This window comes from Macaca fascicularis, chromosome 12, assembly GCF_037993035.2.
Source record: "Macaca fascicularis isolate 582-1 chromosome 12, T2T-MFA8v1.1".
Classification (NCBI taxonomy): Eukaryota; Metazoa; Chordata; class Mammalia; order Primates; family Cercopithecidae; genus Macaca; species Macaca fascicularis.
Window position 1 is genome coordinate 87,110,776 of NC_088386.1, and position 25,590 is coordinate 87,136,365.

The 25,590-nt window shown below is 38.9% G+C and overlaps 1 protein-coding gene across 8 annotated transcripts in view; it reads left to right on the forward strand.

Annotated features, from left to right (window-relative positions):
* MYO1B (myosin IB) overlaps positions 1-22,809 on the forward strand; it is a 182,627-nt gene extending 159,818 nt beyond the window's left edge. For all 8 annotated transcript variants that reach the window (XM_005573782.4, XM_045368338.2, XM_005573785.4 and 5 more), the window contains 7 exons: positions 4,294-4,368; positions 5,802-5,936; positions 7,835-7,941; positions 10,820-10,952; positions 11,294-11,446; positions 12,881-13,008; positions 21,328-22,809. In XM_005573782.4, the coding sequence (XP_005573839.1) occupies positions 4,294-4,368; positions 5,802-5,936; positions 7,835-7,941; positions 10,820-10,952; positions 11,294-11,446; positions 12,881-13,008; positions 21,328-21,451 (855 nt within the window). In that variant the 3' untranslated portion in view covers positions 21,452-22,809. The remainder of the gene's footprint in view (positions 1-4,293; positions 4,369-5,801; positions 5,937-7,834; positions 7,942-10,819; positions 10,953-11,293; positions 11,447-12,880; positions 13,009-21,327) is intronic.
* The last annotated feature ends 2,781 nt before the right edge of the window (positions 22,810-25,590 follow it).

A 25,590-nucleotide genomic window follows, 5' to 3' on the forward strand; every position in this document is an offset into this window, starting at 1 on the left:
TATAAAATGATTTCCATCAGTAATACGTTTATCTTCAGTTTTCTGGGTTTAACTGCATATGATTTCAGAACATTTTTGCATTAGGGGTGTGCACTAGCAACTTACAAAGCACATTCAGTTTGTAGGGGAATATTATTTTAGCAGAAGCTAACTGGGCTTACTCTAGACATAACTTTTTTCCTCTCAGTCTCCAACAAAACAGAAGTACTTTACTATATTACCAGTATTGCTGTATGAAATAAGATCAAACTTATTTGAAGTCCAAGAATATAATAATTTTGTATTTTTTTTTTTCTAAAAGAGAATCATGGTAATATGAATGATAGTTTTGCCCTCTCAAATGATTGACTTTTCTTGTGGAAATAATTACAAAGTGCAGTGAGCCTTTTTAAGACTCCCATTTCCCCCAGGGGGCACCATCATATATGCCAGCATGTTGTCAATGGGCTTTAAAGGTCTGTAGTTGTATTTTGGGAGAAATAACCTGCCCTGTGGAATATCAAAATGCATGTAGCAGTGAGCTCAGTTATAATGAAGCTCAACTAAATATAGTAGGACTTCAGGTATATTTTTAAGGATATATTCTTATGTAACTTCATTTGTCTGCCTTCATATGCTATTATAATTTCATGACCCAATTGTTAGGTAACATTTTTCTTCTCCTTGTCCCTTCTCACCTTAGTTTGAGATTAGAAATGTTTGTGGATCTGACAACTCCGTGGCTAAAAGGCAAATGGTAATCAGTAACTAGAATATGAATACAGGCATACCTCAGAGACATTGCAGGCTCAGTTCTAGATCTCTGCAATAAAGTAAATATCACAATAGAGTGAATCACACAAATGTTTTGTTTTCCAGTGCAAATAAAAGTTATGTTTACGCTGTCTCTACTATAGTCTATTAAGTGTCTAATAGCATTATGTCTAAAATGCCAAAGTACATACTTTACAAATACTTTATTGCTAAAAAATGCTAACCATCATCTGAGCCTTCAGCAAGTTGTAATATTTTTCCTGGTGGAGAGTCTTGTCTTGTCTTGATGTCGATGGCTGCTGACTGATGTGGCTGCTGAAGATTGTGGTGGCTGTGGCAGTTTCTTAAAGCAAGACAACAATGAAGTTTGCCACATAGATTGATTTCCTTTCCTGAAAGATTTCTGTATAGCATATGTTGGCATTTGATAGCATTTTACCCAGTGTAGAACTTCTTTCAAAATTGGAATTAATCCTCTCAAACCTTGTCACTGGCTTTGTCAACTAAGCTTATGGAATATTCCAGATCCTTTGTTGTCATTTCAACAGTGTTCACAGCATCTTCATCAGGAGTAGATTCCATCTCGGGAAACTACTTTCTTTGGCCATCCGTAAGAAGCAACTCCTTGTTCATTTACATCTTATCTTGAGATTGCAGCAATTCAGTCCCATTTTCAGGCTTCACTTCTAATTCTAGTTCTCTTGATATATCGCCACATCTGCAGTTACTTCCTCCACTGAAGTTTTGAGCCCCCTCCAAGTCATCCATGAGAGTTGGAATCAACTTCTTCCAAACTTTTGTTAATGTGGCTGTTTTGACCTCCTCCCATGAATCTCAAATGTTCTTAATGGCACCCAGAATGATGCTTCTTTTCTGGAAAGTTTTTAATATACTTTGCCCAGATCCACCAGAGGAATCACTATCTGTGGCAGGTATAGACTTACCAAATGTATTTCTTAAATCATAAGACTGGGAATTACTCCTTGATCCATGAGCTGCAGAATGGATGTTGTGTTAGCAGGCGTGAAAACATTAATCTCCTTGTATATATCCATCAGAGCTCTTGGGTGACCAGGTGCCTTGTCAGTGTGAATTAATATTTTGAAAGTTATCTGTTTTCTGAGCAGTAGGTCTCAATATGGGGCTTAAGATAGTCAATAAACCATGCTGTAAGCAGATGTGCTATCATCTAGGCTTTGTTGTTCCATTTATGGAGCACACAGGCAGAGTAGATTTAGCATAATTCTTAAGCTGTAGGATTTTTATAATGGTAAATGAGCATTAGCTCCAGCTTAAAGTTAGTAGCTGTATTATCCTCTAACAAGATAATCAGCCTATCCTTTGAAGCCAGACATTAGCATCTCCTCTCTAGCTATCAAAGTCTAGATGGCATCTTCTTCCAATAGAAGGCTGTTTTGTCTACATTGGAAATCTGTTGTTGAATATAGCCGCATTCATCAGTGATCTAGCTAGATCTCCTGGATAACTTTCTGCAGCTTCTATATCAGCACTTGCTGCTTCTTTCCTTAACCCTCATGAAGAGTTAATAAGCTTTTCTTCTGCAGCTTCCTCACCTCTCTCAGCCTTCTTAGAATTGAAGAGAGTTAGGACATTGCTCTGGATTAGGTCTTGGCTTAGAGGAATGTTGTGGCTGGTTTGATCTTATATCTAGACCACTAAAATTTTCGCCTTATCAGCAGTGAGGCTGTTTCACCTTCTTATCATTTGTGTGTTCACTGGAATAACACTTTCAATTTCCTTCAAGAATGTTTCCTTTGCATTTATAACTTGGCTGTTTGGCACAAGGGTCCTAGCTTTTGGACTGCCTCAGCTGTTGACATGCCTTCCTCACTAAGCTTAACCATTTCTAGCTTTCAATTTAAAGTGAGAAGTTTGTGACCCTTCCTTTCACTTGAACACTGAGAAGCCATTATAGGGTTATTAATTCAATATTAATTAATTTCTATATTGCTGTGTCTTGGGTAATAAGGGAGGCCCGAGGAGAGGGGGAGAGATAGGAGAACGGCCAGTGGGTGGAGCAGTCAGAATACACACACTGTCTCTTAAGTTCACCATCTTACAGATAGAATAATAATGAAAAAGTTTGAAATATTATGAGAATTACCAAATTGTGACACAGAGACACAGAATGAACACATGCTGTTGGAAAAATGGTGCCAGTAGGCTTGTTTGATGCAGGGTTGCCACAAACCTTCAATTTGTAAAACCTCAATGTCTGCAAAGTGCATTAAAATGAGGTATGCCTGTAAAAGGAAAAACTACCCATATGGTATATGTTACAGTTTTTAAACCTTAATAATCTTTAGATGTAGAGAATGGGTCTGGTGCGCAAATGCTGAGGGACCGGGTTGGTCACACAGATGAAGAAAGCAGCAGATGGGAGGTGGATCAGGAGCAAGGGGGACTTGTGTAGTTTGGAGCATGCATGTCTCATCTAAAGGCAACAGCAGCTACTTTAGCCTCCCTGGCCCTTTTTATAGGACTAGGCCTCAGTGTTGCTAGATCTTAGACAACTTTAAGAGAAATCTGCAGTCTGAATTATTATATTAAGTTCTTAACTTATAAATATGCATACAAAACATTTATCTATAAACTGAATTTGGTTAGAAGATTACTGGCTTACATCCCCTAATGTAGAAATATTTTGAACATGTGCAGTTAAACCTAGAAAACTAGAGAGAAAAGAAAAAAGATATGTAATGTCTGAATTATTCAGATAGGCTAATATTTTGCTAAATTCTAACTCTCCCATTTATATCTGGATGGTAATAAATAAAGATATTTTTCCCTCAGTTTCAAAATTTAACTATATAATTTATTCCTTTGTTATGCAAACACTCCACTTAGTTACTCTTATTTGTTAGACATTAGTATATGAAGTAAATATGACAATGTAGCAAGGAAAAAATGTGTGAACTAAAACTATAATATGATGTTTTAAGTGCTCTGATAGCATTAAGTATAAAGTTTGGTGAGAGTAGAGATGATAGAGAAAAATTAATGCAATGAAATGGAAAGTAATGGTAGTTTCAAAGCTTCTTTTTAAATTCTTATTTTTAGCCATATTCAGTTCTCAGTGTGTAGTACTAAAGCCTTATCTTCTATGCAAGGCTTTTGGAAACTGATACAGTTCTTCAGACATTTTTTTTTTCTTTTTGCCTTTTACAAAACAATCTGAATAGAACATTATTTTATATAGTTTTTAAATGTATTTTAATTTGGGATGAGTTTGCAGCTGTGCCTGTAAAATATTTCTTGTCAAATCATCAGATTCTTCAGAAACTACTAAGAGGATTTAAAACATCGGTTCATTCTGGTTTCATCATTTTACATCTCTCAATTTCTTTCTCTCTGACTTAAGATCCACTATGTGAATGTGCTTCAATTATTGTACTAAATCCAGAAAGGACACTTATAAGTTGACTTGTTTGACACTTTTTCATTTTTAATAGAGGTGTATCATTATGCATCTGTACCAGCCACACATTAACCACTGCAACCTGCGTCTTCTTTTTAAAGGTACGTAGAGAATACAGGAAATTCTTCAGAGCCAATGCCGGAAAGAAAATCTATGAGTTCACGCTTCAGAGAATTGTAAGTTGATACTTTATGTGTGTGGCTAATTAGCATTATGGAATTACCCACTTAATATCACCAACTCCATAAAATGTGCCTTTTCTTAAATGACAGACGTGACTTTTTAAATAATAATTAAATCATAGCTGTGACACTGAGAGTGAGTAATCTTTTGAAATCGTCTCCCAAATTCAGGTAGAATTGTATCAGAAAGAGTTGTTAGTGGCCCGTATATTATTAATACAATGTTTGTCTTATTTGACAGAGAGAACTTTTGGGGGAAAGTAGACCCAAGAAAGCCAGGGCCTTATCCTGTGAAACTGCCATGAGCTGTGGCAGGGCAAGGCTGGCAAGCAAATTAGTGGGGAGAGGGGTGACCGGGAGCCAGGCTGTGCAGCCCCACCCGCAGGGACTCTGGAGTTCTCCGTCTTTCAGAGAGGTATATGTAGTGCTGAACAGACCGCAGACTCTGGAGTCGGCCTCCACTGCCGCTTAGAGATTTGTGACTTGAGCAAATTCTTTTTTTTTTTTTTTTTTTTGAGGCGGAGTCTTCACTCTGTCACCCAGGCTGGAGTGCAGTGGCACCATCTCGGCTCACTGCAAGCTCCGCCTCCCGGGTTCGCGCCATTCTCCTGCCTCAGCCTCCCGAGTAGCTGGGACTACAGGCGCCCGCCACCGCGCCCGGCTAATTTTTTGTATTTTAGTAGAGACGGGGTTTCACCGTGTTAGCCAGGATGGTCTCGATCTACTGACCTCGTGATCCGCCCGCCTCGGCCTCCCAAAGTGCAGGGATTACAGGCGTGAGCCACTGCGCCCGGCCAACTTGAGCAAATTCTAACTTCAGTGAACCTCATTTTCTCATCTGTAAAATGGGGATAATAGTGGCACTAGCCTCGTAGAGTTGTTGTAAGGATTAAAATGAAGTAATGATAGAGTGCAGGGCTGGGCCCATATCATATACTCTAGAACAACACTGTCCAGTAGAGCTTTCTGCAGTGAGGAAAATGCCCTGTAACTTTGAGGTACAATAGAGTAGCTGGCCACTAGCCTCATGTGGTTATTAAGCACTTGAAGTGTAACTAGTGTGACTGAGAAACTGGATTTTTAAATTTAATTTTAATTACTTAAAATGTAAATATAAATAACCTGTGTGACTAGTGGCTGCATGTTAGACAATACAGCTCTATAGAGCCAGCTGGCATTAGTATTAGTGTTAATATGAGTGTTAGCATTAGTATTCCTCTTTTCTCTTAACCATTTGGTGGAACTCATATTTCCCCAACCAGTATGAAAGAGTGGAATAGAGACTTCCCAGATGAGTTACCGTTTTATAAATTCCAAAGTTAAATAAATTCCACGATCGTCTGGTTTATTTGATCATGATGTGTGTAAAACAATGTCTTTTGTGGTATATTTTCCTCACGTAGTATTCTCTGTCAAACCCAACACAGGTGCAAAAATACTTCTTGGAAATGAAAAATAAGATGCCTTCCTTATCTCCAATAGACAAGAATTGGCCCTCAAGACCTTACTTATTCTTGGATTCTACTCACAAGGAGCTAAAAAGGATTTTCCACTTGTGGAGGGTAAAAAATTGTCATGTTACATCTTTTCAGAGACTTTCTCGTTTATTTTGAGTGTTTGAAAACTTACGTAAAATCAAAACTGTAACACATTCTTCCTTTGCCTCAAAGAGGATTTTACTTGAGGACTTTGGTGATTTTCCCCCGTGCACCATATTGAGTTTCTATGAGAGCCACCGCACTGGCCCAGGCGTTCCCTGTGCGGTTGCCTCTCGGCCCTGGCTGGAACGGAGAGCACAGGGCTGAGTTTATCTTTCCATTCCAGGTTCCAGCTGCTCTCAAGTAGTTCAGTTTTTTGTTCATGTGTTTTTCTCTTTGTCTAAAGGAATACGGTAGGACAGAGAAATCATAAAATTCGGACACCTTCAGGCAACATAGTTAAATCCTGCAGATTGAAGAGTTTACTTTATCAGATGTACAGAACACATAATCAGATAATGCATGTGAACACACACACTTTGATGGGTGGGAAAAAAGGCTTTTCCCTATCCCTAAAGATAGTAACACGTCCTCTATCTAAATTACAGGGAAGCTGGAAATCTGTTTTATATTGCCTTTTTTTTTTAGCTCTCATTTTATATGAGAATATGGCATGTAATTTAGATGTTTCCCAGCATGGAGCACGTGGGGCACTTGGATAGATGTTGACCTTATTTCGATAACCTCGTCAGTTGATATGTGAAATGTTAAATATATGCAGTTATCAGATGTAATAAAATCATTAGATGGAAGGGCATGTATTTAGTAGATGAAAGCTCAGTGCGTACGTCCTCCAGGAAACTTTCCTGCCCAGCAGGGTGGGCTTGTTTTTTATCAGAGTCATATATGTATAGAGTGACATTATCACTGATTAGCTTGATAAGTGGTACCGTACAACATAAGGAACTAGATTCTGACTTCTGTTCTCTAACAGCCAATTTGGCAAGATTCATGAACCTCCTAATGGCTTGTCTCCTTTTTTGAGTCTAACCCAGAAACTGTTTTCAGAAATAATGACAGGGAGCTCCCAGTGCTGGGGATCTGCACCACCTCTGCTCTCCCCTGGCTTCGCGATCTCACCCATTCCTCCATTGGATTGGAGGTGGGAGATGAGGGCTGTTTATTCCTGAAGGGAGCCTTTCCATGGAAAAGGGTCAGCAGCAGTGCTAACATTTCTTCATGCAGTTATTTCAGTAGCACTTGAACCCCCTGTAACTGAATTTCTAAGAATGCTCATCTAAAAAACCTGGCCCTGCTCCTCTGGCCACTGTCTCCTCTCATTGCAGCTTCAGGGACAGAGTGAAAGGGGATATCTCAGGTCCCTCGTCCCTGTTGTAAAATGGTAGTGGGGGGATTTGGAGCAGTGGTTTTCAAACTGTAGGTCATAGCATATTTGTGGGTCATGAAATCAATTTAGTAGATTACTACCAGCGTTTTTCAATGAAATGCAATAGAATAGAAAATAGCAGAGTGTATAATATATAGAAAAGATTGAGTATTGTTTTGTGATGCTTTTATGTCAATATTTTGTGTGTGTATGTGTGTGGAAATGTGCTTAGTGGATTTTGATGCACAATATTTTTACTGTGAGTCTCTCTAGAAGAGTGACAGCCGCAGGACAAGAGGATTTCCAAGGACTGACATAGTGGGAGGAAATAGTACTTGCAAAGCCCATGCCCGCTAGACCCTGGTGTGTTTTGAAGAAGCATCCCAGGTTCTGCAATACAAATAATACTGTGACATTTTCCAAGACAAACTTTTTAAAACCCACAAGGGAAAAATGTTTTTGGCCTTTTTAGTGAATGTTTTGTACACTTTCTCCCTTACTTTTCTTGCTGGTAAATTGTCTTAGCATATTTAAGAATGAATAATGATTTGTTTATATAAATGATGTTTTGTTTGTTTCTTCTCATATCTCACAGTGTAAAAAATACAGGGACCAATTCACAGACCAGCAGAAACTTATTTATGAAGAGAAACTAGAAGCCAGTGAACTCTTCAAAGACAAGAAGGCTTTATACCCATCTAGGTATTATGGCTTTGCTTTACCCATAAAATTCAGGATTTTCAAAGTTTCTCAAGTATATTTGTACGCCATTTTGCGTGGTGTTTGATTTCAGTCTTAGATGTGCAATTTTTAGTTCTGTGAATCATTTTATAATCAGCTTGATGTAAACACATTTATTTGAGCCATGGCTTCTATAGTGCAGTTTAATGAAATGAGGTTACAATTGTTGGTTTCACTCCATTAGCATTAGCTCAAACACTTTACTAAATAATTAGAAGTCATTTAACATAAAAATTATATAGGCTATTAAGATACGTTTGCATTGTAAATCCCTGCTCCTTTTCCATAGTTTTCAAAGACTAGCCAAATTTCTGTTGGCAATATACTTTAATCACCATTCCAGTCTTCCTGCCGTAACAAGCAAGGTCAGAAACTCATTTGTAAGGTAAATGAAAGAGCGAGCCAGAATAGTACTTTTCGAGTGTTGCTTGAGCACTGGTCCGTGGTGCCCTTTGGTCTGCTAACTCAACGGATATGACTTCTGTGGCCTGTACAGCACGTTCAGTTCCTTTATTTTAGACACTGTGGACTCAGAAAAAGAAGGAACACCAATCCCAAGTTCAGCAAATGAAGTCCTTGATAAAGACTATTTATCCAAATAGTCTTATATCTCCCGCATTCATCATTTCCTCCCAGCGTTCTTACCCCATTTTCATCTGGTGTTTATAAAAAAAGTAGATTGTACGATTTCAAGCCGAATCTATAACAACGTTAAGCTTCTCCCAAAGAATGGCCTCGAAAGAATGTATTATATGCTGAGTATATTCACGTTTATTACATAAATTATGTTTATATTCTCTGTGACGTTACACACATTTCAAATATCTTCCTTTTAAAGGATTAAATGAACGTACATTGCCAGACTCACTGGGTTTAAATATTTTAAATTGTACAACTTCCTTGGTTAGCTGATGTGGCTGCTTGAGGTGATATATACTCCCTTAAGTCAAACATAGTGTCTGAATCCAAAGTTGTCCAAAGTGCCTGTTATATAAAGCATTTTCAAACAGGAGAATTTGTCTATATGCTTACTTCAGCAACTAATTTTATTCAGCTTTAATTTATACATTTTTAAATTAGAGACTAACCTTCTTAATGAGCATTTCCTGTGGATGACTGTTCAGAAACTACAGGCTGGAAAATACATCTTTGAGGAAACAGTTTAAAAGCCTGTTAGCATTTTTATAATTTAAAACACATTTGAATAGGAACCAAAAAAAGTTAACTTCAAGCCAAGTCCTTTTTGGGTAGTCTTATCAGTTTTCAGGGATAGTGGCACACTCACCCCACAGCAGTGAGAGAGGTGGAATAAATAACTTAGCCTCCCACCACCCTGCCAAGTGGCAGCTCTTATGGGAGTTGGCCTTTTATATCCTGAGAGCTGTGAAACGCTGACCACCTACGTGGATTTTTCTTCCCTGATCCTCCACCCACAACATAAGCATTTAAAGTTGTATTTGCAGATTGCCAGAACTTTGTAGCTCAAAGTGAAGCTTGTAGATCCCTTGAAGCAGCAGTTTTTCCTTAGTGCCTTTGATGAAGCTGTCCTGAAAGAGTCCCCCGGCAAGTCTTTAGGGAAATTGACATCTTAGTTCTAAGTGTACTGTTAACCTCTTACAAAAATTTATTTGGGAAAAAAAAAAAATTGCCCTTATTCTGAATGTTTGCTTTGGTTACGTCTGTCCATTTAAATGCATATTCTAGGAGAAGAGGCTTGATTCTCCTTTCATATACAGATGCTGCTTAACTTATGATGCAGTTACACACCTCATATGGGTTATGAGTGATTTCTATGTTGATTGTTCCATGTGATAAGATTATTATCAAATTCCTGCCCACCAAATGCCATGATCACCTCAAAAATATATTTGAACTAGGTTTAAGGTTTCATTTCCAACTTATATTTAGGACAGATGCAAGTGTAATATACAAAATAAATTGAAACCAATTTTTATGAAGTTGTCATATGTCATATGAAGTTGAAAATATAAGTTGAAAATACATTTAATACACGTAACCTACTGAACACAATCACTTAGCCTAACCTACCTTAACCGTGCTCAGCACACTTACATTAGCCTACAGTTGGCTACAAAATCATCTGCAGCCTACAAAATCATCTAACACAAAGCCTGTTTTATAATAAAGTGTTGGATATCTCATATGGTTTATTGACCACTGTACTGAAAGTGAAAAACAGAATGGTTGTATGAGCACCATTGTAAAGTTGAAAAACCCTAAGTCAAACCAAGTCAGGGACCATCTGTATTGCCTACTTAGAACCACAGTTACATGTTAATATTAAGTGTTCTATAGTTTTCTTCTAAAGTGATTGCCCTGGATCTATTCTTTCCCAGAAGGCCTATTGATTTTCTTATTCTCTGCAAGAAATGAAATTTTTCTAGAACAGGTGACGGTAATGATTTCAGCTCTTTTTTCACTGCCACATATTGTTTGAAGGCGTTAGTAAATCCTTTGTGAGCAGCTGTTAACTTTGTATTAACAGATTAGAAGAAATTGCCTTTTCCTTCACATGAGACCATGTACTTGAGTCTTAGCTATTATTCTTATGAGTGATTTCTGTCTTGGTTGTTCCATGTGATAAGATTATTATCAAAGTCCTGCCTACCAAATGCCATGATCACCTCAAAAATATATTTGAAATAGGTTTAAAGTTTCATTTCCAACTTATATTTAGGACAGATGCAAGTGTAATATATAAAATAAATTGAAATCAACTTTTATGAAGTTATCAGCTATTCCTTAGAATCTGTTTCCTTTTTTTAGTAGAACTTTCGTTTGAAACTATTTCTAATGTGCAGGAATTTTTTTCCTTTAGTGTTGGGCAGCCATTCCAAGGGGCTTACCTGGAAATCAACAAGAACCCCAAGTATAAGAAACTGAAAGATGCTATTGAAGAAAAGATCATCATTGCTGAAGTCGTGAACAAAATTAACCGTGCTAATGGGAAGGTAAAATTGCTAACCTTGAAGACTGATAAGTACCTATTACTTGGGATAGTCACCCTGTTTTCTGAATATAAAAATTTGCATTTCATGTTCTCAGTAGAGTTAACTGTGAAGGGAGCTATTTCCCCTTACCTTTAAGCTTAGATGGAATTTTGCTTGTTCTCTGACATTTTTATGAAATAAAACATATTATTTATGTTCCTTACTGTGTTCTTGGTTTACATAAGTATGTTTGTTGAAGGATATTGGAATAAAACATGCATTTTTGCAAGTGCCTTAAACTCATAGACCATTTTTGAGTATTTTTGATCATTGGTTTTATACTATTTTCTATTTTGTTTTAGAGTACATCTCGGATTTTCCTCTTAACAAATAATAATCTCCTTCTTGCTGACCAAAAGTCTGGACAAATCAAGTCAGAGGTTCCCTTGGTGGATGTGACCAAAGTATCGATGAGCTCACAAAATGACGGCTTCTTCGCCGTCCACCTCAAAGAGGTAAAGGTTCAGCAAAAGATTTCTGCGCTTCATCTCTCAGCCATTGATTTTAAACATTTCCATATCTGACTAATCTTTGTATATCTCCCGCCTTGCTCATTTGCAAATTTTGGATATTCGCCCCTATGTAAAATCTCGGGCTCGGTTTTTCAGTAACTGAATAAAGTTAATCACTTTTATTGACCAATTTACTTCACTTTTTGAGACTAATACATAGGAATATCAAGATGTTTTAAATTTTGTTTTCTCCTGTTTTTTCTTCTATGTATGAACTTAGTAAATGTCTTAATGTTCATCTCTAATCTGGGGGTTTATATTAAAGGATACAACTAAAATAAAATAGTTGCCAGTTAATTTTAACCTAAATAATTTTTAGTGTTCTGTGCCTTTAGCTTAACCAGGACTCCTGGCTTGGATGCAGTGGTTACGTGTAGGTTCTGGAGTTGGTCTCACTCACTTTATGATGATTTTGGCCAAGGCATTTAACTTGTGTATGCCTACCTACTTTTTGTCATCTTTAAAATGGGGATAGTAAGAGTGCCTACTTCATATAGCATTGTTGTAAGGATTAATTGAGACACTGGAGGAACAGGGCCTGTCACATAACACATAGTCACTGAGTAAACAAAAGCTACCAAATATTGATCATATGTAGAAGCATGTGTCTAGCTGATAATGTCACTCTCTGGCCGACCCTAAGCTTAGAAAACTCCCCAAAGCTTCCCTTAGCCTGTTTACCCTGCTTTGGATCTTAACTTAAAGGGGGCATATCAAATGCTAGGACAGTGATTCTCAACCTCAGTGACACATTTAAACAGCTTGGGAACTTTAAAAATGCTGATGCCCAGGCCATACCCCCATGCAATCAAATTAGAATTTCTCAGAAGGGGGCACAAGCATCTTTTTTTTTTTTCTTTTTTCTTTTTTTTTTTTTAAATAAACCCAGATGATTCCCTTGCACAGCTAAGGCTGAGAGCCACCGCCCTGGGATATTTGTTGGAAGTGTTGTCATTAGGGATTTAACCAAATCACTGAAAAGTGTTTTAATCAAGTCCTTCAGAAGAGTTGCAGGTTAGGTCCATGCTCCTCAAACCTGAATGTGTAAACCCATACCTGGAGGTTGTGTTGTGGTTTCATATTCACTGGGGCTATGGTAGGGCCTGAGATTCTGCTTTTCTAGCAAGCTCCAAGTGATGCAGATGGTGCTTCTGCTGCATCCACCAACTTTGGGTAGGAGGGGGTTAGGTAACCGTACTAAAGTGCTCTGAGCAAGTTGGAAGAAACACTACTTTTGTCATTATTGTTTACCTTGGGAGAATGGATTCCAGGATCTGATGTTTTAAAGAGACTGTAAATATGGTTTTAGCCAAGCCTGTAAATATTGATCTCCTAAGGTATCTTTAATTATGACCGACTCTTGGTTTGTCCTTGCAGGGCTCAGAAGCAGCTAGTAAAGGAGATTTTCTCTTCAGCAGTGATCACCTGATTGAAATGGCCACCAAGCTCTATCGCACGACTCTCAGCCAAACCAAACAGAAGCTCAATATTGAGATTTCTGATGAGTACGTTCATGTATTGTTTGAAAACACTTTTTCTCTTTCAGCTTTCTTGTTTTAGTTCTGCTCTCTGATCTCATTCATTAACACAACTACTTACTAAGTACCAGGTATGTGTCTAGTAGTAGTTCCACATGATAAATGGGCAGTGAATGACACTGGACCAAGTCTTCAACCTCATGTACCTGACATCCTAGTGGAAGAGACCACTATGTACAAATAAAATGATGAAATAGTTGATAAGATTTCAGCTAACAACAAATGTTTATGGAGGAAAAAAGGGGGTAAGAGTCAGAGACTAGGCCAGGCACAGTGGCTCACACCTGTAATCCCAGCACGTTGGGAGGCCGAGGCAGGCGAATCACGAGGTCAGGAGTTCGAGACCAGCCTGGCCAACATGGTGAAACCCTGTCTGTACTTAAAATACAAAGGATTAGCTGGGCATGGTGGCGGGTGCCTGTAATCCCAGCTACTCAGGAGGCTGAGGCAGGAGAATCTCTTGAACCCGGGAGGCGGAGATTGCAATGAGCCAAGATCATGCCACTGTACTCTAGCACAGGTGACAGTGTGAGACTCCATCTCAAAAAAAAAAAAAAAAAAAACATCAGAGAGTATTTTTGTTAGGGAGGTCAGGGAGGTCTCTTTGATGTGGTGACGTCTGAGACTGGTATCAATTTGAAATTTGCTTCTTCAGTTTCTCGTTACGGTTCTGATTATAGAAGCCGGTTATTTGCATACACGTTGGGGCACCCCCTCATTTACTCAATCTGTCTATGTAATCTGTCTGTAAGTGTTTTGGACAAATCTGAGTTACTATGTTGATTATACTTAATTGATTACCTTTCAATAGATTGTTTACCTGCTTATATACTTCTTTGCATGTCTAGATTGCTCAGGAAATTTTATTCTTTTCTAATTAAGAATTTCTAGTCTATTCTGTTTCAACTCTTCCTAAAAGTCTTTCTAAAATAAATTTACACCCATTTCTGCCCCTTTGTATTACATCAGACTCTCTTTGATATGTTAGGATTTTGCATGCTGTGGGCTTTTCTTAAGTTCTCATTGAAGTGTTTAGATTTGGGTGGGAGGTTGGGCTTCATACTCTATATTGGAAGTTGTTGTTTGGACTAAATAACTTTTCTTGTTAATGAGACCTTTCTCATAAAACAAAGAATATTAGGAAAAAAGATAATAGTTGATGTGTTTCAGTTAAGGATTTAACATGTTAGGGCCTATTACAGCTTTAAAATCCCTTTTTAATAGTTGAAGTTTCTCATAATCTGTGAGAATGGGCTTCGTAGGGCTGCTAATTCCCACTTATCATGGGAAGATCGTATGTATCCCAGACATCAGAAGCTCCTCAGTGTACAGACGAAGCAGTCTCATAGTTGTCCCACGACGTGAATAAACTCATCTTTACACAGAAGCGAAATCACACCAACATCCAGACCACAAAGGACTGCTACTTTTAAGCATTTCCCAAACCAGGATTCTAGGAACATTGCTCATACAGAACACTAATAATGATGTACTGTGAAGAAATGGTTCTCTGATGGAAATTTAAAATCTTTCTTCACTACATCACTTCTCAGAGCCCCTGAAATACTGTTGTAATTCTCCTGAGGAGCTTTGCGGGGATAGCGTGTGGTGTGATTCCTAAACATAGCCAACCACAGAGCCCCTTCAGCAGCTCTCACAGCTTGTGTGCGAAGGTGTGCCATCTGGGAAAGGGGGACAGTTCGCTTCTGGGCAGCAAGGGTCCTGCCCTGTCACAGAGGGCATGTGATGTTCTGGATGCCATAAGCTTTCAGTAAACATAGTTGTCTGAGCCAAGATTTATAGTGTGGCCACAAGAAGAAAACAAACGTTGGGTAGCATTATAATGCCTTTCCTTGTCCAATGCCTCGCTATTGATTGGTCTCATAAAAATAAATAGAACAGTTCATAGGACTCTACATAGCACCCATGGGTCCCTTCCCCAGGTGGCACAGGAAGCCTGGAGAGGAAGTTTGTAGGTAAGGATCGTAAATCTCCTTAGGGAGCATTTTAAATTTAAACAAAAATGTTCAAAGTCATAGGCAGGGGCTCCTATTCCTTTATAGCCCTAAGTGGCTTCACCAGCTCTATAGAACCAGTGTTGAAAACCATATGCAGCTTAGTGACTAAGCCCTTCCTTCCTTTATCCTTCCCAAAAGTAGAAGTAGTTACTCTAACAAACCCAGATTCTGTAATCGTTATGGATAAGTGGATGTCAGTTTATGGAAAGAGAATCAAAGTCTTGTTAACTCTTTAGTGGATTATTATTATTGGTTTTTTTTTTTGAGACGGAGTTTCACGCTTGTTGCCCAGGCTGGAGTGCAATGGCGTGATCTTCGCTCACAGCAACCTCCGCCTCCTGGGTTCAAGCAATTCTCCTGCCTCAGCCTCTTGAGCAGCTGGGATTACAGGCAGGCACCACCACGCCTGGCTAATTTTGTATTTTTGGTAGAGACGGGGTTTCTCCCTGTTGGTCGGGCTGGTCTCGAACTCCTGACCTCAGGTGATCCACCCGCCTTGACCTCCCAAAGTGCTGGGATTACAGGCATGAGCCACCGCACCCAGCCTCCAGTGGAATTTAAACATGCACATATAGAAGTGAGAATTGAATTCATTGAGAGATTCAACTGCCTTATAATTTCTAGTCCTTGAACTTCCAAGCTGTTCATTGTGTCAATAGATTGCATTTTTAGGATAACCTGCAAGGTGTGTAATACAGTCATGCACCGCATAATGACATTTTGGTCAGCAGTGGATCACACAGGTGACGGTGGTCCCCTGAGATTGTAATGGAGCTGAAAAATTCTTCTCTCTATTGATGTCACAGCTGTTGTAATGTTATAGTGCAAGGTACTACTCACATCTTTGTGGTGCTGCTGGTGTAAACAAACCTACTTCACCACCAGTTGTATATGAGTAAAAGCACATATAATTATGTACAATATGTAACTCTTGAAAATGATAATAAATGATGTTGTTACTGGTTTATGTATTTACCATACTATACTTTTTTTTTTTTTTTGAGATGGAGTCTTGCACTGTTGCTCAGGCTGGAGTGCAGTGGTGTGATCTTGGCTCACTGCACGCTCCACCTCCCAGGTTCACACCACTCTCCTGCCTCAGCCTCCCGAGTAGCTGGGACTACTGGTGCCCGCCACCACGCCCTGCTAATTTTTTTATATTTTCAGTAGAGATGGGGTTTCATCGTGTTAGCCAGGATGGTCTCGATCTCCTGACCTCATGATCCGCCTGCCTTGACCTCCCAAAGTGCTGGGATTACAGGTGTGAGCCACTGTGCCCAGCCTATACTATACTTTTTATCTTTATTTTAGAGTGTATGCTTACATATTTAAAAAGTTAATTGTAGGCCAGGCGCGGTGACTCACGCCTGTAATCCCAGCACTTTGGGAGGCTGAGGCGGGTGTATCACGAGGTCAGGAGATCAAGACCATCCTGGCTAACATGGTGAAACCCCATCTCTACTGAAAAAACAAAAAATTAGCCGGGCGAGGTGGTGGGCACCTGTAGTCCCAGCTACTCGGGAGGCTGATGCAGGAGAATGGTGTGAACCCGGGAGGCGGAGCTTGCGGTGAGCCGAGCTGGCGCCACTGTACTCCAGCCTGGGCTACTGAGTGAGACTCCATCTCAAAAAAAAGAAAAAAAAAAAAGTTAATTGTAAAACAACCTCGGGCAGGTCCTTCAGGGGGTATTTCAGAAGGCATTGTTATCTTAGGAGATGACAGCTCCATGCACATTATTACCCCTGAAGTCTTTCCAGTGGGACAAGACATGGGAGATAGAAGACAGTGAAACTGATGCTCCTGACCCTGTGTAGGCCTAGGCTCATGTGTTTGTATCTTAGTTTTTAACAAGAAGTTTAAAAAGTAAAAATAAAAACATTAAAATTTTAAAAATAGAGAAAAGCTTATAGAATAAGGTTATAAAGAAGGAAAATATTTTTGTACAGCTGTCCAAAGTGTTGTGTTTTAAGCTAAGTGTTACTACAAAAGAGCCCAAAACAGCCGGGCCCAGTGGCTCACGCCTGTGATCTTGGCACTTTGGGAGGCCAAGGGCAGTGGATGGATTGAGCTTAGGAGTTCAAGACCAGGCTGGGCGACATGACGAAACCCCTTCTCAACAGAAAATTTAAAAATCAGCCAGTCGTGCATGGTGGCATGCACCTGTAGTCCCAGCTTCTCAGGAGGCTGAGGTGGGAGAATCGAGAATCGTGTGAGCCTGGGAAGATCAAGGCTGCCCGGAGCCATGATTGCTCCAGTGAACTCCAGCCTGGGAGGCAGATCAAGACCCTGTCTCAAAAACAAAACAAAAGAGTCAAAAATGTTTTTAAAATTGTAAAGTTTATAAGGCAGAAAGTTACATTAAGCAAAGGTTAATTTATTACTGAAGAAAGAAAAAATTACTCATAAAGTATACAGTAATGTAATGTCCTAGGCCTTCACATTCACTAACAACTCACTCATCCACTGACTCATCCAGAGCTACTTCCAGGCCTGCAAGCCCCATTCATGGTAAGGGCCCTAGACAAGAACACTATTTTTTATCTTTTATACTATCTTCTTACTGTACCTTTTCTATGTTTACTAAGTTTACATATACAAATACCATTGTGTTACAGTTACCTACAGTTACCTACAGTACAATAACACACTGTAGCATCTAGGTTTAGGTAAGTGCACTCACTCTATGATGTTTGCGCAATGACAAAATCACCTCGTGATGCATTTCTCAGAACGTATCCCTTTTATTAGATGATCCATGACTATATTTCTAAAATTAAGTTCCCAAATAGAGTAAAAACTCAAGTGAATTTGTTTCATTAAACATTTTAAATATATGTGTGTGTATATACATATATGTATACACGTGCATACAATAGATACACACACATATATCATTTAAGTTATACAATTGGTTTTCTGAATATTTGAAATCCAAACAACTAATCTGTGTTCCTTTTACCTTGAAATTCTAACTGGTATGAATGCCATGAAATAATATATTCCATGCTATTGTTTGTTGGAGGATGATTTTCTCTTTTCTATGAGGTGAAGATAAATAATGGTGCTTACCTCCTAGGATTGTCCTAAAGCCTGATCTAATAACATAGTAAATGGCCAAGAACAGTGTGGTATGTAGCAAATCCTCAGTATATCTTTCTTTTCTATTGTTATTTCTAGTGTGAATCTTTTTTTTTTTTTTTTTTTTTTTTTTGAGACAGAGTCTCGCTCTGTCACCCAGGCTGGAGTGCAGTGGTGAGATATCGACTCATTGCAACCTCTGCCTCCTGGGTTCAAGGGATTCTCCTGCCTCAGTCCCCCAAGTAGTTGAGGTTACAGGCGTACACCACCATGCCCTGCTAATTTTTGTATTTTTAGTAGAGATGGGGTTTCACCATGTTGGCCAGGCTGGTCTCAAACTCCTGACCTCAAGTGATCCGACCGCCTCAGCTTCCCAAAGTGCTGGGATTACTGTCATGAGCCACCGTGCCTGGCCTCTAGTGTGAATCTTAATCATGAATTATAGACATGGAAACAGTTAATGTATGCCAAGATTATTGGGGAAATAAGTTCCTATACATTTATTACACTTACAAGTGGTCTTTTTTATTTATTTTGAGACAGTCTCCCATTGTCACCCAGGTCAGAGTGCAGTGGTGTGATTCCGGCTCAGTGCAGCCTCCTCCGCCTCCCAGCTGCAAACGATTCCCCTGCCTCAGCTTCCCAAGTAGCTGGAATTACAGGCATGCACCACCATGCCTGGCTAATTTTTGTATTTTTAGTAAAGACGTGGGTTTGCCAAGTTGGCCAGGCTGGTCTCGAACTCCTGGCCTCAAGTTGCCTGCCTGCCTTGGCCTCCCAAAGTGCTGGGATTACAGGCATGAGCCACTGTGCTCGGCCACAAGTGGTCTTTGAAAATAAAAATGTAAAGGTGTTTGATTTTTTTAAATGTATGAATTTTCAATAAACCTGAAAGATTCTTTTTTGAGACACATACATATAAGTATATATGCCAGAGATATATCTCAGATAGTTGAATCTGGAGCTATAGCTGTCCTTCCCTCATTGCTTTCAAGTTGAAAAGAAAGAACCCATTTAAAAGATTAGAAGCACTATTCTTATAAAACAACTGATGAATTAGAAGCACATTTGCCTTGTTTCACTCTAGCAGATAGTGTTTGCAAAATGTGGCCTCTTTAGACCTTGACACTGAAACTAATGTGTACAGAGTAGAGCTGTGGATCCTCACATCGCTGGGCGATGTCAGTAAGTGGTCAGTGGTTGTTAGGTTGACTCACTTTAATAATGTGCCATTGACTGAGAAAACCATCCTTGAGAATATGGAAAATGTTATAATGCTATGCTAATGATGATGGTGGAGAGAAGAGATGACTGGTTTTGCCACTGGAAGACCTGGTTTCTGGCCCAGTGATGCAGCTCTCATGTCCCCCAGTGACGCTGTCCCCAGTTCAGGGATCTCATCATATACAGTTGGGGGTCCTTCAAAGCACCAGCACAGGGACGGTGTGAAGAACACTCCGTGGATGCTCAGTTGTACACCTAAAGTCGTCTCTTATCCCAGCAGTGGCCCACATGATACACTGAGGGAAAAGTACACTCATGGATTTTTTAATCCATTAATTAATTTCTAAACACTAATAGATATTTTAAATGTTTATAATTTGTATATAAATATTTTAATGGGTATTAAAGATATATGTGGTAGATCAAACACGTGATTTTATCCATATTCTGTAGGCCACTATTATTTTGAAATACATTTAAGCTAGCAATAGCTATTAGCATACTATGAAGATATGACAAAAACTATGTAGGACATATGTGAGTAACCAGTGTTTAGAAGCCATAGACTAGAGGGTTGCCAGACCTCTTCCTTTTGTGAAATTCTTTACCTCATTTTCTCAATTTGTTGATTTTTTTTTTTTTTTTTTTTTTTTGAGATGGAGTTTCGCTCTGTCACCCAGGCTGGAGTGCAGTGGCACGATCTCGGCTCAACACAAGATCCGCCTCCCGGGTTCACACCATTCTCCTGCCTCAGCCTCCCAAGTAGCTGGGACTACAGGCACCTGCCACCACGCCCAGCTAATTTTTGTATTTTTATTAGAGATGGGGTTTCACCGTGTTAGCCAGGATGGTTTCAGTCTCCTGACCTCATGATTTACCCGCCTCGGCCTCCCAAAGTGCTGGGATTACAGGCGTGAGCCACTGCGCCCAGCCAATTTGTTGATAATAGGAGCCCCCTCCCATATTTTTGCCTTGGAAAAATGGAAATATAACATGTTAGTCTTTCCATTTGAAACACAGAAATAATTCTTAGCCTTTCTACCTTACTAGAATATGATGAGTTAATGAACTTTAGTTTTCTTAGGGCTAAATGAGTACTGGAGGTAAATTGCATTGATACAGTTCTGTGTAAGAAGTGCTCATGGGAAGAAGTGATACAGGTTGATTCTCCCTTATTCAAAATGTTTGGGACAAGAAGTGTTTCCAGTTTCTGGTTTTGGAATGCAGTCATGTGTTTAACATAGGGATATGTACTAAGAAGTGCATCACTAGGTGATTTTGTGCAAACGTCAGAGTGTGTACTTACACAAACGTAGATGGTATAGCCTACTATACACCTAGGCTATATATTATAGTATAGCCAACTGCTCATAGCATGTTACTGTACTGAATACTGTAGGCAATTATAACACAATGGTAAATAGTTGTCTATCTAAACAGAAAAAGTACAGTAAAACTACAGTATAAAAAACAAAAAATGGTACGACTGTATAGGCCAGCTCCATCATAATCTTATGGGACCCCCATCGTATATGACTGACAGTGAATTAGGTATGTTTACATCAGTCACCACAAACGTGAGTATCGTATTGCCCTACATTAGGAGAGCTATGACGTCACTAAGCCATAGGAATTTTTCCGCTCTTACGGGACCACCATCATATATGTGGTTCATTGTCCACTGAAACATTGTTAGGTAGCACATAGACTGTATTTGCATTATACTTAACGTTTCAGTCTTAATCTGAAAATCTAAATCTGAAATGTTCCAACAAGCATTTCCTTTGAGCATCATGTCAGTGTTTTAAAAATTTCAGAGTTTGGAGCATTTCAGATTTTTGGATTAGGTTAGGGATGCGCAGCCTGTACTCGCCAAGATCAGTATCCATTAAAATACAAAAGCAAGTGTTACTATAATCATGAGCTATTTTGTGTATACGTTAATTTGTTTTATTCTTTCTCCTAGGTTCCTGGTACAGTTCAGACAAGACAAAGTATGTGTGAAGTTTATTCAGGGAAACCAGAAAAATGGGAGTGTCCCAACATGTAAACGAAAAAACAATCGTCTCCTTGAAGTTGCTGTCCCTTAACTGGCACCTCCTCTCTACTTTCATGGACTTGTTTCTTTGTAATAGTGCAATTTGGTTTTGTTTTATTTGGGGTTCATTGTATGTTTGGGAATCACCAAAGGCTTTTAGAGTTCTTTGGCAAAATAAAAATATTTGACTAATCAATTTTTATTATCGGAATAGTTTTAACCTTTCAAATACATGTTCTGTCCTGGAGCAGGATTGTAGAAACTAACAGTGTCTATTTTCATGTCTGATATGTTCTTCGTTTAGTCATCATGTTAAATCTGTGTACCCTAAATCAGCATATTACTCATAAATCATTAATTCATGTAAGTATAGGAAATGGTCTTAAAAGATACTGCATTCATTCATCAAATATTTATTCCATGCCTACTCTATGCTAGGCCCTGTGCTAGATGGTATGAAAACTTATTAGGAACCTTTTTGTTTTTGAGACCATTGCATTCTGGCTGGTTTGTGCTGGTTTAACGACATCTAAGAAGGTTTAGAAATGTTGAGACCAAAACAATAATTGTTAATGATGGATAGCATTATTAGGAACCCTGTAGTATGATATTTAACAATTTAGGCTTCAAGAAGGGCTGGTCCTAAGAGGGGGCAGAGATGAACAACCGGGTTAAATCCCTCTACATGTGGTTTCTGTTTGAAAAAAAGAAAACTGACATTTGAACAGACTTTTAATTTGTTTAAACCTCTGGTAATTACTTATAACAGTATAAAATAGAAGTCATTCTTATTTTAGAAAAAGTGACAGAAGCAGTCCCGTAAGATTATATGTTTCTGTTTCTGGTAAATGTCATATATGATCCTCAAAATGATAATATCTCCAGAATATTGTTTTCACCCAAATTTGAGTAGATATTTTAAACACCTAACAAAGGGCTAAAAGCCATTCGGATAGCAGTAAACATTCTGTATGATGTGCAATAAAACATCCAAGATCTTTTTTGAAAGTTTTATTTATAATATACATTTTTGTATGAGAAAGGTGATTGGTACAGGGTGCCTATTTTAGTCATGGATCAAAATTAAATTTATGTAATTTGCAGGGCTTTCTGTCTATTCCTTCAAATTTACAAAGGTTCATTTTGGAAACTACATTTTAAACTTTGGAATCAAATTGTTTCTTATTTGGGAGGATAATGTATATACATTGGTATCATGTTAAATAATAAAATTGTTCTAATTTGGTGCCATTTGCTGAATCACAACTGTATTTTTGTATCTCAAGCTATTTTCATATGTTGTGTGTCAATGTATCATCTCTCAGAAAGACTTTACAATCCAAACATTATATGTTCTCTGTGTAACTGAATTTCACTGATCTTTTATAAACCAGAAACATTAATTGAAAATATTTTCTGGGGATTTTCTCTCGACTTTTGTATTTTTAAAATGCTCACATAAAGAAATTCTCAGAAGTCTTTGTGTTTATTGGTGCAGGTAGAGGATGTAATTACTTAGATTCTTCTTGCTGTGTGCCTAAAGTGGTAGATTAGTAGTTCCTGATACTGGTGAGTAGAAATTTGGAAATGAGAGGGTGTGTTGTTTTAAATAATATGCAATATGTTCACATTGCTCAGCATATAAGTAAGTGTTAAAAGATAGACATTACAAATTCTCCATCCTGTCAACCACCTATCTGCTTAGTTCCCACCCTCCCTGAAACATTAACCATTGTTGTTAGTTGCTTTTGTATTACTTTGTCCATATGTTTGCAAGAGGAAATCAAAATAGATTCTTACATTCTTCTGCGTTAGTAGACAGAAGCTAGCATATTATATTGTAGCCATTGTTCTTTATCTTGCCTTGTTCACCTAGCAAAATATCATGAAGAGCTGCTCATTCTTCTGTTGTATGGATGTGCTGTGGTGGATTTCTTACTCATTATCATGGGGTTGCTTCCTAAATGGAACTTGAGGATGGAAGACTAGGATGGAAAGGAGAAATACCCCATGGGTCTACTTGTTAGATTGTTCCAAATACCTTATTTGCAGATTATTAAATCAGTCTTGTCACTGAAGTATTCAATAATTTTTGATCATGGAACCCATTCTGCATGGGTTGTGATTTGACATGTTGGGAAAGATTTGCTGAACTGCAGCCAGAAAGCTTCCTTATGTACCAAGGCGAAAGCCCTTCACATTCCCCATTGGGAAGAGCAATAATAACTTGACCACACTACAAATGAGAGTGCCACTACGGCCCAGGTAACCCACCATAGAGCAGTGTTTCCCAAAATGGCACTGCGCGTCAATCGGGGTCAACACCACAAGGAAAGTTGTTTTTTTTTTTTTTTGAGACAAGAATCTCGCTGCGACACCCAGGCTGGAGTGCAGTGGCATGTTCTTGACTGCTACCTCCACTTATTGGGTTCAAGCGATTTCCCTACCTCAGCCTCCTGAGTAGCTGGGACCACAGGCGCACACCACTATGCCCAGCTACTTTTTGTATTTTTAGAAGAGACAGGGTTTCACCATGTTGGCCAGGCTGGTCTCAAACTCCTGACCTCAAGTGAACCACCTGCCTCGGCCTCCCAAAGTGCTGGGATTACAGGCGTGAGCCGCTGCACCCGGCTAGAAAGCTTGTTTTTTAAAAATTACGAAAAACAAAAACCCATGCCAGTTCCTGGGCCATACCCTATACTAACCGAATCAGGATCTCTGGAATAGAGTTTGAAAACAGACATTTTAAAGAAAATCTCCAGATGCATTCCAGCCCGGGCGACAGTGAGACCCTGTCTCAAAAAAGAAAAATCTCCAGATGACTCACACACATTGAAGTTTGAGAACCACCAAGGGAAATACTAGAGCTTCTCTATAGCTACACACAGCCATCTATGCCTTTAAAAGTCCTCCTTTGGTGACCCTGATTGCCAACCAAATATGAGAACCACTAGTCTAAAGCTTCCCTCGCTGCATGTGGCCCAGTGAGCCGTACCTGCTACATCTGCCAACCCTAGTGCCTGACTAGAAGTTACCAATAACTGTGGCATCGCCATATTACAGTGAGCAAGAAACTGATACTCCTTTATCTCGGTTTCTGTCACTGTCCTGCAATGGAAAGTTAAAGCATTGGTGACACTCCAGAATTCCTGTGTATTCTGGCCTGCCCTCACAGCCCTAACTTGTGCCCGCCCATAACTTAGAAGGTTGCCTGGCCTCTGTGGTGACTTCTAGGAGTGAGTGGAGTGACTAGACCTAGTCACCTAGGACCTAGACTCTTAGATCTAGTCCAATTGTGACTAGGAGTGCCCAGACCCTGGGGTGACTAACTGATGGGCTTCAAAAAAGTAAATAAGTAATGGGTACCAAATAGACCATGGTAGTTGCCAAGGTATGCAGTGTAGTTGATGCAGCTACTCTTGACTTTGATTTCCATCTGCCACAGGACAAGAAGGGAGTATGGGAATAGTTATTCTCTAATAACTTGATTACGGTTTTGTATTGCACACTCTTGCAATAATAACTTGGACCCAGAACTCAAATATAAGGCCTTCAGCTCAAGTTTGAAAACCTTTGCTCATACCCAGGGGTGATGGGGGTATGTCTGTAATGGCAAAGAAGCAGGCCAAGAGTTCTGAGAATCATAGGGATATCTTCAGTATTATGGGTTTGGCAGAAATCTAAGAGAATGAACTGTTTGATTATTATGCCATGTCAATATGCTGAGAACTCTCAAGTTCATGTAATTGAGTATAATTATGATAATTAGAGCATGCTTCAAAATTCTTTTAGGCCAAATATAAAAGGCAAAACTTCTTATCTGTTATTTTTCATATATAATAGGTAAGATATTTCTTAGACTCATTGAAATCTTGAAATAGCAAGTACTCTAAAATGGTGTAAGTTGCTGGGGAAGAATTTAGTAAATTCGTTAATGTGTCTGTTCTCACAATGACTTTTAACCAGAATGCATCATATTAAGAGCTTTTGTTTTTAAGCTGGGCATTGTTTTTCCATGAATATTGTGGTACTCAAATTCACTAAAACAGTAGAATGGAAGAGAAAGAAGGGCAGTAGTTTTGGTTTTCTTTCCTCCTATTGAGAAAAACAGCTGTAAGTTTTCATCATACATTTGAAGAGTTTCTGTTGGGTTATTATTGGAGGAGCACTTTCTTTGAGTCTTACTTTAAT